General features: G+C 31.4%; 2 protein-coding genes across 2 annotated transcripts; one reads left to right on the top strand and one right to left on the bottom strand.

Moving 5' to 3' along the window:
* Window positions 1–4,565: 4,565 nt before the first annotated feature.
* LOC130451195 (ADP-ribosylation factor-like protein 6) lies at window positions 4,566–6,318 on the top strand. The gene is made up of 2 exons (XM_056790046.1): window positions 4,566–4,824; window positions 5,824–6,318. The coding sequence occupies exons 1-2, from the start codon at window positions 4,647–4,649 to the stop codon at window positions 6,213–6,215; spliced, it is 570 nt and encodes a 189-aa protein (XP_056646024.1). The 5' UTR covers window positions 4,566–4,646; the 3' UTR covers window positions 6,216–6,318.
* Window positions 6,319–6,458: 140 nt separating this feature from the next.
* Window positions 6,459–12,497, bottom strand: LOC130451194 (protein CASC3). Its single transcript, XM_056790044.1, has 8 exons — window positions 12,255–12,497; window positions 11,806–12,101; window positions 11,509–11,712; window positions 11,072–11,290; window positions 9,800–10,082; window positions 9,510–9,744; window positions 8,643–8,971; window positions 6,459–8,179 (listed from the first exon to the last, which is right to left on the bottom strand). Exons 1-8 carry the CDS (start codon window positions 12,318–12,320, stop codon window positions 7,961–7,963), a joined length of 1,851 nt encoding a protein of 616 aa, XP_056646022.1. The 5' UTR covers window positions 12,321–12,497; the 3' UTR covers window positions 6,459–7,960.
* Between the last annotated feature and the right edge of the window lie 1,727 nt (window positions 12,498–14,224).

The raw sequence follows: 14,224 nt of genomic DNA, 5'->3' as shown, positions 1-14,224 counted from the left end.
TTTCGACGAAGCGATCAAAGTTATCGAAGGCAACTGCCGTATTTAAGTCCGGACGACGTAAGATATCTTCAGGGCACACGAAGGTACTGTTAGCCGTAGAAAAAGTTAATTCGGTCTCTAATTCTTCCAAAGTAGTATACGAACAACAGTGCCCATATTTAGATAACAAGTTGATTATTTTTTTGCTATTACACAAGCTTTTGACTGCTAAACCTAAACTTATATGTTTGGAAGTTTTGATTTTATGGTTTGAAGCAGCGTAGATCATATCTTGTCCAATAGAAAAAATTGCTAGATCGTTATTTGTTTTCCTTATTTTACGTTTTTCCCTCGATAGATGCGAAACATCGCCAATAACAAATGTTTCCAAGAAGCAGGTTAAAAGTTCTGGCACATAATCTAATTCACCTTTAATTAAATCTTCAGCAGTACAATCATCAGGCAATTTTGTTGTCGTACAATTTTTAATTTCCTCTCGGAGTTGTGCTGCAACCGAACGAATTGTCTCCTTCATTGCCATGCTTCTAAATAAATCACTATATGCCACAATATCAGCTGAAATCGGAGCAAGAAACTTCTTTTTTTCAGCATAAATAATTTTGATCGTTTTCGAAAAAGTACCCATGATCTTACTTTCTAAGTGGCGATCGGAAAATGAACTGCTGCTAATAGAATCCGATAACAACTTGTATTGTTCAACTAATAGTTTGTGGTATTCTTTTTTTACGTGATCAAAAAAAAGGCATTCATTTTTTTCAACAACCAATTCTTCTATCATTTCACACAGCAATTCATAAGCTGTATTCGAAGCCTTGCGTTTCTTTATAAAATCACTTTCTTCTTTTTTATTAATGTCTCGCAAATAAAGATCTTTACAGCATTTATGATAAGGAATTGCAGAAGTATCCGCAAAAGAACTGATTTTCTCCAACATATCAATGTCATTGTGTTCTGTAGCTGCACTTTTTAATAATTCAATTGTCCGTAATTTATTTACTGCTAATGGCACATCGCGGCCATGACGGCGTTTTCGCGATTTTTTGCAAATGAAACACTCCCTTAGCAGCAAATCTGATTGGATGACCTGTTCATCTGCATCTGATGGATCATCACAATCATCCGAGTGAGGCTCAAGGTTGGTTGATGGACCCGCTCTGAAAATGTTTGACCCATAATTAGCACTATCATTTTATTGTTATTCAATAATTAGAAATCTTAAATTTCGAAGACTTTTAAAATGAATATAAATGAAGATGTCAAATATTTAATATTATGGTGACATTATGCATAAATGAAATAAATTTTTGAATGAAAGTCGTCAAAATTTTAATTTTCAAAAAAAATTACTGTGAGAATTTTCATATTACAAGCAACAAAAAAACCAGAATGACAAAATACATTTTTTTTCATGAACGAACAGTTGTAATTATTAATTATAAATATGAATTTTGAAATTACGAAGAAAAAATAAAAAATTCTCGAAAATTATAACATACATTTTGGTCACAAATTTTAATTTCTGGTAACTTTTATTTAATGAATTTTTGTATCGGACCATTATTTCCCACGTTAAATTATACATTAATAACATTGCAACCGATTAGTTCTATTTTTTTTTCATTTTAACACTGTGAAATACGATAGATAATAAATAATATAATACATTGACACTCACTCGTCTATTGTATCAACAACAGGTATTATGCTGGGAGTATACACATCGAGACTCTCTCCAGCATGTTCTGGTGCATCAACACGTGCTTGTTCACTTTCTGGAGTAATTTGATTTTGGCTTCGAAAATCTGATGGTATTTTGATTGCTGTGAAAAGTTTATAGCACTGATGTTTCTTCCGAAAGTTCAACAGTAGCATAAGTGTTGCTCGATCTTCTGACAACAGGCTTCGCTTTGCGATACTCCAAAATAGTTATACACTTTTTTAAAGTTTCTGGAGTAAACTTTTTAATTTTTTCACAAGTTTCTTTTGCACAAAAAACACATTTCACACTTACGTTACTCATTATTGTAATGAATGTAAAACTAATCGCATTAAATTCACAAAACAATTACAAAACACCACAAACAAACGAAAACGTCGAGCGTCTACCAAAAACGAGCACGCTATTGTGATCAGCTGAGATGCCATCATGGCGGCAAACGTTAGTTTAGGGACGGTGCGAGAGAGTGAGAGATAGAGAAAGAGCGAGAAAAAAAGTGAGACGCGGAGTGGGGAATACACAGCTCTCAGCCGCTGTACGCTTCACCTTTGCTCCACGATTCTACTAACATCGCCCCATGAAAACTGTCAGATTATTAGTTCTTTGTAATTCTAATAGTGTTTCCTTCAAAATAAAAAAAAATTGAAATGCGCTCGAATATTTCAAGGTGACGTTTTTTTTTTACAACTTCGAAACTCGCTTGTTTCTTAATGTCACGCTCAAATTGTCAGATTATTGAGATATACAATCTTCTCAATGTAATTAATCAACTTTTTCTTAATCTGACACGCTCGAGTTTTTCTATGGATCGATTTTTTTTTACCAATCAGTCGGGTTCCCCTCAACACACCCCACCATATGGAGGGTTCATACTTGGTAGAGGTACATTAAAGGATGCAAGGATTCTCCCTATATAATTTTCTGACACGCTCGAGTCACTTCAAAAATCCCCGCTTGGGCTCCCCTACTACTACGGACATATTTTTAGCTAATAACCATATAATGGAATGCTGTTAGTGACGATGCTATGCATCAATGCTGCCTAGTCTGATCGAAATTTGGTTTATATATCTATATATATATATATATATATATATATATATATATATATATATATATATATATATATATATATATATATATATATATATAGAGCATAGCTGTGTTAACTCAATCGCAATAAATTGTACAAACTATTTAAATTTTTATTTTTTTAGACCCTCCTCGAGCATAAATTTTTTTTGAAACATCATTAAGTCATTGAGAATAAATAATTTACGTAGTTCACAACAAAGTTCTCAACTCCCACACTTTTTTCACTACTAGTCATAGAATCCATTTCAAAGCAAACCGTGAACTTTAAATTCACCACCTCAGCGCTGCTTGTGGTGAATAATTTATGCATTATTAACCACTAGTCAATAAAGAAAAAGTTCCATTCTTGTTTAATTTAGAGTTTAGTAGTAAAGAAAAACCGCATAGAATATAATGTTTTAAATCCAGGAGATTGTATTTAACGTGTTTAGTGCACTAATTTATTTACTCCAACATAAAAATTTTAGTTTCAAATTATGTTTACAAGTTTACAATTTGCGCTTGATTTGATTTTTGATACCTTGCTAATAATGACAAATCATTTTCGTTATGAGATTAGGTTATAACGGTATTCTGTATTAACATCAGAAAAGAACATGTTAATCCAATTATTATTTATAGAAATTATAATTGACGCTGGGGTGCAATTATGGCATGTCATAATATCACCGGTCCTGATTTGTTTTCGGATGCATTAGTAAGGTTAGAAGTGGGTATGTTGATGACAGTGTTATTTACAGTGGCAGGACCAGGAGCAGGTTCGATGAGAATTGAAAGTAGTATTTCAACTGATGATGTTTTTTGCATTTTTGCAATTGTTTTTTTTTTAACAGCGAGGCCTCCTTCACATAACCCTCTGCTACCGCTGGTGATTTCCAACGCCACAATCACAAATTTCCGTAATGTGTCATTGTTGCTCGTTCATATCGGAAAACAGCAAGTTACATAGTTCATCATCACGACAAGCACCGGCTATGAAACAATTATTTTAATTGCAATATAATATTTATCAGGTGCTTTTTATATCCTTTGGGAGATGATAGAAGACTTTTTAGGCTTTAAAATAACTTACTAACTTAAAAAAAATGGATATTTCGATGTTCCCTCTCATCAAAAGCCTGGTCCTCAACATCGACTAATGACACTACAGAATGGCAATTTTCTTGTATTTTGAATACTCTTGAAAATAAGCTAGCAGCATATTTTCAGTAAAGTCAGGTACCAACCAGTTTTTTAAGTTTTTAAGGTACAAACCTTTAGATTTTTCCGGCGATAGTTCTTCAGTGCTACTCTCATTTCAGGAGGAGTTAGCAAAGTTAATTCATTATCAGTCATTTTTACCTACTTAATTACGTAACCAAATCATCTTCAAATCGCATTGAAAACACCAAGCAAAAACAGTCAAGTGTCAGTTTTGATTTTTAGCTTACTTAATATTTTATAAAAAGTAAATAAACTTCAGCTTGCGTTCCTACGCTACTTCATTTTTATAAGAAACATTTTTTGCCTTAAATTTGGCAGATTTTTTTTATTATTCTTACTTAGGTTCTCCTAGAGTATACCATCATGTAGTACAATATATTTTGTTTGAATATTTTCATTTTTAGATGAGGTTATGGTTTAAGCGTAACGTCTGAATCAAAAGCCTTATCATCTACACATTCAAAAATTAATAGAGTTGACATAATAGTATTGAACTGGTTTCCTATAGTGTTTGTATTTATTTCGATCGTCATGGTAACGACTGCAACACATGGTTTTAGCAATTGGACAAACACAACAAAAACGATGAAGTGAAGAACTGATAATATATTTCCGAAATATTCTACAAAAAATGGGGTTATTCCAAAAACTAGCCACTTTCCTAGGGGTGAAAAAAAAAGAGGTTAATGTATTAGTGGTGGGGTTAAATAATAGTGGCAAATCGACTGTGGTAAATAAATTTAAGAATGAAGACGAGAGAGTTACTGATGTTGTGCCTACAGTAGGTTTTTCAGTTGAGAGGTTTCAAAGTAAGTGATTTTTAACTATTTATAAACCATCTATTTTATTCAATAATTATGGGTTGAAATTTTTATCATTTAGTAACATAATTAATTCAAAATTTTTCCATTTAAATCGATAAATCTCAAAATGTTTTACTTACTTCTATATATCCATTAATATGCAAAGGAATGTAGACTGGGCACATATCAAACAAACAAAATATGATGGATTAGATTTAATTACTTCGAAAATATTAGGGGTTAGTATCTTCATTTTCTTTACCAACATTTGCAATCGCCTTTCTTTTTCATTTTTATTCTTACAAGTATTCTTGTGTGTGGTTAGAATTAGATTTAATTCCTTACCCCCAGAGTTCCTTGATTTGCATCAGCTCTTTATCATAGTTCATAGTTAATTGTAGGCGGCCAGGGGTTCTTTGAGCACATAGGCCCGTCTTGCAAGCAGATGTCCGTTGAGAAGTTGATTGAACCCATAATGTCATTACGCAAACTGTGAGGCTTGCCCAAGTGTTTAAATGGATACTCACAGATGACATGGTTTACGGTTTCATCCTCTTCCATGCACCAACGGTACTCTGGATCGGCCGAAGTGGAACCCACGGTATGGAGATTGCGTCTTAGATGGCAGTGCCCGGTCACTAGTCGGATTTCGCTCCTGTTTAGTTGGAGCAGTTTTTTGGTGTGGGATGCACGAGGTCCATCTATATGTCCCAGTTATTTTTATCCATTTCTGTCGAGCCCGACTTGCGAGTAGACCGTTGAAACACGCGATAGCAACGCTTTTAGTCACACCAAGGATGGGTTCTGAGCCCATCGGGGAGTTCGCCGATCCTAGTCTGGCGAGTGAGTCCGCCTCGTCGTTGCCTCACTCTTCACGATATTAAGTAATTTATTTCTAGTTTTTTTTTCTGCTCTTTATTATTATTGTTTATGGTAATTTTTTATCGACATATTTATGACTTAATATATGATTGATATTAAAATTTTTCTATTGGTTATTTCCAGACAAAAACCTCTCTTTTACAGCGTTTGATATGTCCGGCCACGGACGATATAGAGACCTTTGGGAACATTATTACAAAGACTGCCATGGAATCATCTTCGTTATAGACAGTAGCGACAGATTAAGATTGGTTGTAGTGAAGGAAGAATTAGATCTTCTTCTTCAGCATCCTGATATTTGTAACAAAAAAATTCCAATTTTGTTTTTCGCCAATAAAATGGACAGTAAAGAAGCTTTAAGTAGCGTTAAGATAGCTGCAGGTTTAGGACTAGATAAAATTATGAAGAAACCATGGCATATATCTTCCAGTAATGCTCTTACTGGAGAAGGGTTACAGGATGGAGTCGAATGGTTGACACAACAGATTCGGGAAATGATAATAGCCAAACAGTAGATAATTTCAATATTTCTTTTCATTTTTAATGAATTTATCATGTTATTCCCTTAAAAGCTTTAACATTTGAGTTGGCATAATAGATTTTACAAATTTTTTTAATCTATCTATATTATTTTACGAACGAAATGTTGCATAACTCACTATTGGGAGACGTGAATAGATCCTTATTTTTCTTGGTAGGATTTTTTTATTTTGGTCCAACTGATAAGTTTTTCATGTGGCATATTACGAAACAGAAAATAGAATGTTTAAACGTGTTATTTATTAATATCAATTTTAAGGTTAAACAAAAATACATGTTATATTTGTATTAATATTTTTACCTCACATTCCCCCAGTATTTAATTGGAGAGTAAAAAAACTAAAGCATAGTTGCAAGTGAACATCATTAAATTAAAATATATGAGTGAAAATTATATAGAAACATGAAAAATTAATTTTATTCCTCATTTTTACGTTTAATATCCAATAAAATTGAAAATCAGCTCATTTACAAACAAATTTATTAATTAATGAAAAGACATTTTTTATTATAAAGAATTTGTTAAAAATTGAATTTCTTCTATTTTAATTAAACAATATTTTCCCTCCAATTTCCAGAAGTGTGCACTGTTTGTCAAATGTTATGCAACAAATATTTTTTTTCCAATTTCAAATGTTTAAAATGATGAATTATTGTTAGAAAAATTATAATTCAGTTGATAATACAATAAAAGTGCAATAGTAGTTTTTTTTACATAATTTTCACTAAATTTCAATTCAATAAAAAATAAAATAAATAAATACAAACATATAACTAATACAATTCACCTCTTGAGTAACCTTATTAAGCAAAACATCAACAAAGGGAAACCAAATACTACTTATTGGTTTGTAGCCCATACAAATTTATATTGTTTTGTTTGAAATTATAAATCTGTGATCATGTGTCAAGAAGAATGTTAAAATGATACAACCACTATCATTTCTGATACAAACTATCATGTAAAAAAGCTTGGTTATTTACCAGGGTATATTTTCAAAGACACAATCATAAATCTGTAAGATTGTACTATTTACAATTGTAGCTTTGAAAGTATACGCCGGTATTCATTGTAACAGGCAATAAGTTCTTCAATTGTTTGCCTATGCCAATATCACAATGCATAAAGGCAATTTTTCATTCAATTCAATAGTTGATTGAATTATTCAATTTCAATCAGAATCATAGTTTTGGTTACAAAATAATATCTGTCTCAGCAAACGTCTCCAATGTCCTCAACTGAGTCTTTAGTGTGTTTTGTTGCATAAATAGTACTTTTTTAATTAGACGGATCAATCCTATTTACATAAAATTAGTAGATTATATTCAGGAGCAAATACTAAATTTTTAAAAAATCCTAGTGACTGCGCCAGTTGAATGAATTTATTGAAGACATGCGCATTTATCTCAAAATATGTCCTGCTGGATGCTATATATGCTGGATTTACACATAACTATAACATTTCCTGTATCATTTTATCACTATCTAGATTGGTTATATTGAACATTTTGAAAATGTATGAGCCATAATGGTAAGGCAAATGGCCACTTATAAATCAAACTGATATATAAATTATTTATATATCAGTTTTGCCTATTTTCACCTTTATAAAACTACAGCTTGCATTTTCGATTTTCTTCAAATTTTCACATCGAATCAGACCTTGATAATATGTAGCCGAAAAAGCGAAACTAAACTCTACCCAAAATAAGAGCTGTGTCATTGATGTACTTCGACAGTTGTTTCTGTATTTTCAATTTGAGTATTATTCACTGACTGAACGTCGGAATTTTCATCTTTTTTATCATAGGAAGGAGGAGCTACTATGGGAATTGCTGCTTTGGGGCGTTTTTGCGGCACTTGACGTTGGGTAATTTGCTGATCAGTTGAGTAATAAGTTATTCCCCCCTGTGGTTGATACAGTTCAGTCGGTGGAGTCTGAAATTTATGACAATGCAACTATGAATAAAAATACAAGATACAATAAAAAATACAATGAATTATTAACACTATATCTATTACAAGTAGTATGTCTCATACTCCCACATATTAAAGCTAGCAGTCAAAAATTTGAATCCAGTGTTTATATCTTGAACAAAACATCAACACAACAGATAAAAATGTGGACAAACATGTCTCCTCAAATAGGCGATTGAGGTACTAGAGTGCATGCAAAGAGATAACTTTCTTTTTCATCATATCACTTCACATATCCACATCTGCATTACTCATCACATTCAGCACCATGTAACTTCTACCCAAAAATATTAAAAATATTTTTAGCAAGTGCAGTACCTCTAAGAATATTAACCCAAATTTTATGTTACATTGTTTTAATAAAATAATTCTCTGTATTTTTGGATTACCCTTTATGACAAGTGATAATAACTATGATACTTACCACCGAATTAAAAGGTTGTTGATATCCTTGGAAATTTGCTGGGAAACTAGGTTGACTTTGGACGAAATTGATGAGTTGCGTTGCGGGTGCAGCCGGTATAAACGTAGGCCCGGCAACTGCTGGAGTTTGTATGAAAGGAGGAGGTTGAGCATATGGTTGAGGAGCAAAAGTAGGAGCTTGAAGTAAAGGAGCAGCTGTAACGGGAACTTGAGGCAAAGGAGTCGGTTGAAGTGGAGAAACATGAGCTACTTGTGTAGTAGGGGAAAGTATCTGGGAAGATTGGTGTAAAATTGATTGAGTAGGAGATGGAACAGATTGTTGATTGAATTCTAAAAAAAAATTAAGTTACATAACTTCATTGATTTATGAAGAAGATAAGGATTAGCATGCCTAATGATCAATCGTTTAATGACGTTTGTCTATTTGGTACTTTATTTTAAGCAATTGTTCATTTGATAATTTTTAGTTAGTAAGACATGAGTATTTTAATTGCTACAAATATTTTTTCCATAAATTGGCTTGAACAGTTCTTTGTAAGTTTTTGGTATACTTTGGTTAGGAAGTAATAAAGTGAGAAAAATATAGATAAAGATACAAAGGTTTAAATATCAAGAGAAAGACTTTTTTCTGCATAGAATTGTCATTTAACTGCACCACATATTATCTCTGTCGAAATTGCTCTGAATGATGTGCTAGAAATATCAAAAATTTATTGACAATGAACATTTTTTTGGAAATATTGAACAAATTAAGTGGCTTATCAATATAATACAAATTTGTATAACATATTAATGCACATGAATAAATAATACCAAATTATTTTTTTGAATTACATTAAAAAAATATTTTTGAACTATAATGATTTACCATTTGGATAAAATGTTGTAGCATAGTTATTCAATGGAGGAGTGGTAGTTTCCGGTAAACTTTTCTGTCTCATAGAACTATATCTCTTAGAACCTTTCTGTTCTGATTGAAGTCGAGGTGGAACACTACTCTGCCTTTGGTTATTGTTACAATTGTTATAATTTCCTTTATTAAAGTTTGATTTGCTTCCATTCCCATCTTCTATATTCAATTTGCTCATATCCTTCTCTAGCTCCTAAAAAATGATTAGTAATGCAATAAAATGAACAAAAATTTATTTATATACTCACATTATTCTTATTACTGAGGTAAAAGTTTTGCGATTGAATGAAATCATCTTTTTGAACATTCTTAACTGGCAAAACTTTTTGTGCTGTTGCTTTTCTATTTCGGGCATTCCTGGATTTTGTTGTGAAACCATTATACTCAGATTCGTTTGGTTCTTTTGAACTACTAATTCTTCCAGATCCTATACGTTGACCCTTATTGTTGTTGTCAGGATAACTTGCATTATTTTGGGAATTCTCCGATTTAGATGATTGTGGTATCTGTTTTTCTTTTGGAGCCTCATTCCTAAGCAATACACAATTAAGTCCATTTTTTTCTAATATGACAAAATAAATAACTTCTACTTGACCTTATTGTTATTGTCAGGAATAGGAAGGAAACAGAAAAAAAAACAAGGTTATGAAATAAAACAAAGGCCACAAAACGAAGAATGACTATTATGAATGAAATCAAAAAAAGAAAATTTGGGAGAAAATAACAAACATACCATAAAATGGAACAAAATTGGGGTTGCTGGATCCTTCGCTGATATTTATAGATTTATATTAGATTCAAAAGAACATTATGTAATCAAGTTTTGCATGTGACTAAGGAAAACACCAAATAAGACCTTTGGAATGCTGTTAAACGCCTTTGAAGATTTTTATTCCTCGAAATTTAAGTCAAAGAGGTGGCACAAGATGTTCTGGATAGCTAGGAAAAGGTGAAAGACACTCCGAATTTCTGCTAACAGTTACTACTAAATTTTACATTGAAGAATTAAGAAGATTAAAAAACAAAGGGTCAATCGCGTCAGATACGCTAACACAGCCTTCCTCTACTACCTGACAAAAATTAAAATTAGTGTCATACTCCAGCTGGCCTACAGACCCGACCTCACTCCGCCAGACAACTTTCTGTTTCCTCGGCTCAAGAAGTAGACAATATAGTGAGACCCAGGACAAAATTAGACCTGTCACTGTAGTGTTGAAGGTCGCATTTCAAGGAATATGGATAAACAAAATAAACAGATAATCAAGAATATAAAAAGTAAGTTCAATTGATGAAATAGTAGAGAAGAACTAATGAGAAATAAATGATGTGGTACAAATAGAGAGATCAGTATATGTAAGAACAATGACAAAGAGAGGGAGAAGTAGACCAAGAAAAATATGGCTGAATGAAGTAAGAAGGGAGTTGAAGAAAATAATATGCCAAAATAATTCTACTAAGATATATCACATGGGCTTGAGAAATAAATTGATACTATAATGAATTAAATATATATTATTTACCAAGTTTCGACTTTCATTGACGGTAGTTGTTGATCAACTTTCACATTGTTTGGAGCTTTATGATTATTTTCATTCCTCTCTGACGAATTTTTTATTAACGGTGGAAATTCTTCTTGATTATTTCTATTTAGGGGCTTCTTTCCTCTTTTGACTACAGGTGAAGGTTTGTTATAAGCTTCCTCATCCTCCCAATTACGAGTGTATTTATTTGGCCCTCGACTACAATAAAAAAAGCATTATTTCAAACAATATTTTATCAAGAATTTCACATTATCAAGTTATGTTTAAAAATATTTCATTGTTCTTTAATTGTTTAATAATGTAAGTCATAATTTGACATTGAAGTATTATAAATATAAATGGCTTAGTCATTAACCTCTTTATGTATGTAGACAATAGATAATATTTTAAAAATATTAATCCAAACAAATATTTACCCATATTTTCTACGTCTCCTAGCTCTTGGTGGTCCTTCTTCATTTCTAATATCATAACCGTATATTGCAATTAATTCTGATCTACTTTTTGGAGCTTGTTCTGGTTCGTTATATCTATCATGAGCCCATCTTTCTTTCTTATCTTGCCACACTTTCTTTTTGTTGTCCTTTTCTTTATCAGTTTCCCCTTCATTCTGAACTTCACTGAAATTTGTTTTGAATTAATATGAAAATATTAAACGGAGCATATGTGCACAACATTTATAAAATATAATTGTTTAATATGAAATGGCTTACTTATCCTCCAAAGTTCTATCATCATGTTCATAGAAAGTTCCTCTCTTTGGAATATACTGTGGATTCTTTTTATCTTCATCATCATCAATTTTCTTTGAAGAAACACTTTCCTGTCCATCACCTTCTTCTCGTTCTAATAATAGGCTTTCACCGTCAGAATTATCATCTAAAAAAGAAGCCCTGGAACGTATTTTTTGGTTTTCATCTTCATCAGTGTAACTATCTGCATCGGCACTGTCATATTCCGAATTTCCAGTTGATCCTTTATCATCAGGAAGAGCGGTATCAGTTTCTTTCTGTAAAATCATTTTGTTACTGACGAATGTAATGAAATAACCTTTAGTGAATGCCTTGCTCCACTTAATGTCTCCGACCTTAATTTGGAGTCTTTAGATTGGTCTTTCACTTTTCACTTTCAAGTTGTTTCTCTAACATAGAAGGTTACTTACCTTGTTGCCAATGTCATTATCACGTTCTTTATTTGCTCTCGCTTGATTACTTATCGTAGATTCCATTATTTCAAAGAAAAAATATTTCACTCCTTTCTCTAATTACTAGACGTATGATATGTTTTTTATAAATGAATTTTATAACAGAGTTAGGTGAAAGATTCCAACGAGAAAATAATAGGAGTCGAAAAGAGATAAATATAGTAACTTATGTCTTTTGTTATATGTATAACTAAAATTGACAGAGTAGGTTAGGAATCTTCGTTTATTATTTCATAGTCGGCTCGAATCTTTAGGTACATATCTATTTATACTTTGAAATTGATTTTGAGTTTACGAAATGCATATTTTTTTTAATAATTTCTATATATGTTATTTCCCTAATTTTTATCAATCGTATTGAAAATTATTTCCGAATGTTTTTATGATGACATCTATGCATGAAAAGTCTAATTATAATTTACGATTTGCAGATTCCTGTAACGAAAAAAATGATATATTGATAGTTTGTAATGTCAAATAATTTGGAATTTATAATATATCAAATGATTTGATGATGAACTATTTTTTTTAATATATTTAATCATATATTATCAGGAATAAAATTATGATAAAAAAGTATAGGTTTCTGTAGTGGTAAGGTTTGTTGAACCAATAATCTTGTTACTACTCTCTTATGGTAGAGGGCGGCGCTATAATTTTTAAGGGTGAATAGAATATTTGTATTTTGTAGCACATAATATAATAATCATACTGATATTGTTTTTTTGCAAAACAGTTTTATAGTAAATAAAAATTTAAATTGAATATGATAACACTTCAGAGCTAATTTATCAAAGAATCAAAGACAAAATATAAGAACAGGTTTGTGACATCAAGGAAATATATATATATATATATATATATATATATATATATATATATATATATATATATATATATATATATATATATATATATTATTTGTATAAATATCACTTCAATCAATTGCTGGCAAACAAATAAATTCAGCGTTTATAAACAATTAAAAAGAGTCAAGTTGTGAAATAAAGGTAAACAGGTGAAGCGCTAACCGAAAGGAACAGCGGACGAGGCAATAAAGAAGAATTATTAAAGGAAGTTCTGAGCCAAAAATCCACTCGCAGCTTCAGGCACAAGTTTGGGGATCAATGTCTCAACTCTATCGAATGTAAAGGTCAAACATATTTTTAGATCATTTATATTACTTCTCACATTTTATAAACAAAATGATATTGTTATAATATTGAATTTAAATGTTTACTACAATATGTGGTTATAAACTAAGATCAACGATGGGAATTAAAAGAGAAATTGTGACAAGTTATGAAGTGATATAGTGAAGAGGCATAAAAACTTGCTATATAGAAAGGCAGGCTCTGTTTAGGTCGGTTTCTTATTGTTCTTATTAATAATTACAAACTCAGGAAATTCCTTATCCTAAATTATTTCCTAGTTCTCAAAACCTATCTTGAAAATCAATATTTCATGGTTAAATACCTAGACGAATACTCTACAAAACATCCAATCAACGTAGGTGTTTTCCAAGATAGCGTTTTGAATCCGCTTCTATATACTGTTTATTTACCTATATCAGACAATACAAAAATACTTCTGGTACTGTTTTAGTAGCTTCACACCAAATCCTCAAACTACATTACAAACCCACGAGTCTAAAACCCAATTTTACAAGTCAAATTTAAACCTCAAACTTCACTTTAAACCATATGTCTCTACGTCATAATAAACTAGCATGAAATTCCAGAGAGGGAGGAAGTCAAACATCTTGGAATCTATCTGGAAAGGAGACTTTCTTGGAATAAACACCTCTTCATGGAAAGAAAACAGCTCGGGATTAAACTTAGACAAGTATATTGGATAATTATAAGTAAATCCAGCTATGTGATTCAGCGTCATTTTATATAGATATTATCAATAGATGTCAATAAAAA

Source organism: Diorhabda sublineata, chromosome X (genome assembly GCF_026230105.1).
Source record: "Diorhabda sublineata isolate icDioSubl1.1 chromosome X, icDioSubl1.1, whole genome shotgun sequence".
Lineage (NCBI taxonomy): Eukaryota > Metazoa > Arthropoda > Insecta > Coleoptera > Chrysomelidae > Diorhabda > Diorhabda sublineata.
Note: the sequence above shows the minus strand (reverse complement) of the source record. Positions and strands in the feature narration are given on the sequence as shown.

Bases quoted from the DNA above. Each gene is read 5' to 3' on its own strand.
- LOC130451195 (XM_056790046.1), top strand. From the start codon at position 4,647: ATGGGGTTATTCCAAAAACTAGCCACTTTCCTAGGGGTGAAAAAAAAA. The intron at 4,825-5,823 runs GTAAGTGATTTT...GGTTATTTCCAG, and splicing joins TTCAGTTGAGAGGTTTCAAA to ACAAAAACCTCTCTTTTACA.
- LOC130451194 (XM_056790044.1), bottom strand. From the start codon at position 12,320: ATGGAATCTACGATAAGTAATCAAGCGAGAGCAAATAAAGAACGTGAT. The intron at 12,102-12,254 runs GTAAGTAACCTT...ATGATTTTACAG, and splicing joins ATAATGACATTGGCAACAAG to AAAGAAACTGATACCGCTCT. The intron at 11,713-11,805 runs GTAAGCCATTTC...AACAAATTTCAG, and splicing joins GATAGAACTTTGGAGGATAA to TGAAGTTCAGAATGAAGGGG.